Genomic DNA, 1,237 nt, shown 5'->3' on the forward strand with positions numbered 1-1,237 from the left:
CGAGGCTCTGCGCGAGACCTGCCGCCAGTTCCCGCTGTTCTGCTGCCTCCTGCTGGGGCTCAGCGCCGCCACTGTCCTGCTCATCCGGTACCGGCCGCCCCGCCCCCACCCCGCGGGGGCCCTGCAGCCGGGCCCCACGTCTTGCTGCTAGCTTTGCATCACCTGCCTGCGCCCTAGCAAGATGGTCTTGTGGGAGAAGCCCTGCCTGTCTCTTTCCACCTCCCAATTTGGGGTGTCTCAAGTTGGGGAACTGAATTCTTCACCAGAATAGAAGCCCCCAACTGGGGTGGTGGCTGTCCCGCCCAAACAGTGAGGGCGGGTTTTTACAGGCTAACAGTTTGGACCCTTTCACAACTGCTGCTGGATTGGCAGTTGCTGAGTGGCCAAAGGCTGCTGGATTGGCAGCAGCTGTGAAAGGGTTAATGCTAACTGTCTGTGTCCCGTCCCGTCCTGTCCCGTGTGCCCCCACCCTGCATGGGGAGCTTGGCCAAATGCATATTAGCTGCTGCATGCAGTCAGTTGTGACTGGGGAAAATCTCTCTGTCTACAGTTTGCCTTCCAAAAATGGGATACGCGTCTTATTTGGGGGCCTGTGGTATGCCAGAAAATTATGGTCACCTACTTTGTTAGCACTGGGTTTTTTTCCCCTTTAATGAATTACCACCTTGGATTCATCTAACTGGCTGCCTCATGAACTGGGTCTTAAAACAACTAGTATAGCTAGGTAGTTTTGCGATGAATTTTTGGTACAGTAGTCCCTAAAAGATGTTGTTTTGTTTATCATCACAAAATATCCTGTAGGAGATGTATTGCATAGTGTTGCTTGTCTTGTATACTTAATTTCTTTTTCTATTCATTTACAAGGTATCTTCATATTTTAATGATCTTTTGGTCGTTCGTGGCTGGTGTCGTCACATTCTATTGCTCATTAGGACTAGATTTTCTCTTCCCAAATATTCTTTTTACAGTAAGATATAAACCCAAGGTAAATTTACTTTCCTTCTTCATAGTGTATAAGTTTTCTCCATTTCTTTTGTAGAATAAATATGGAAAATGCTTTTAGTCAACTCTCTGCTCATTAATGTAATTGTGGCAAATGCAGATTATATCTGTTTGAAACATTACTATGATGAACAGTATTCAGATGAAGATTACGGACCCAGCTCTGCAGACTTGTATGTACAGGCAGTCCTTAGATTTATGACGCAGTTGGTTCCTGGAAATCATGTCTTAAGGG

General features: G+C 46.7%; 1 protein-coding gene across 9 annotated transcripts in view; it reads left to right on the top strand.

Annotated features, from left to right (window-relative positions):
- Positions 1-6: 6 nt before the first annotated feature.
- SNX14 (sorting nexin 14) overlaps positions 7-1,237 on the top strand; it is a 97,503-nt gene continuing 96,272 nt past the window's right edge. For all 9 annotated transcript variants that reach the window (XM_025208213.1, XM_006027108.3, XM_025208211.1 and 6 more), the window contains exons 1-2: positions 7-87; positions 865-985. In XM_025208213.1, the coding sequence (XP_025063998.1) occupies positions 881-985 (105 nt within the window). In that variant the 5' untranslated portion in view covers positions 7-87; positions 865-880. The remainder of the gene's footprint in view (positions 88-864; positions 986-1,237) is intronic.

Source organism: Alligator sinensis, unplaced genomic scaffold (assembly GCF_000455745.1).
Source record: "Alligator sinensis unplaced genomic scaffold, ASM45574v1 scaffold55_1, whole genome shotgun sequence".
NCBI classification, from domain to species: domain Eukaryota; kingdom Metazoa; phylum Chordata; order Crocodylia; family Alligatoridae; genus Alligator; species Alligator sinensis.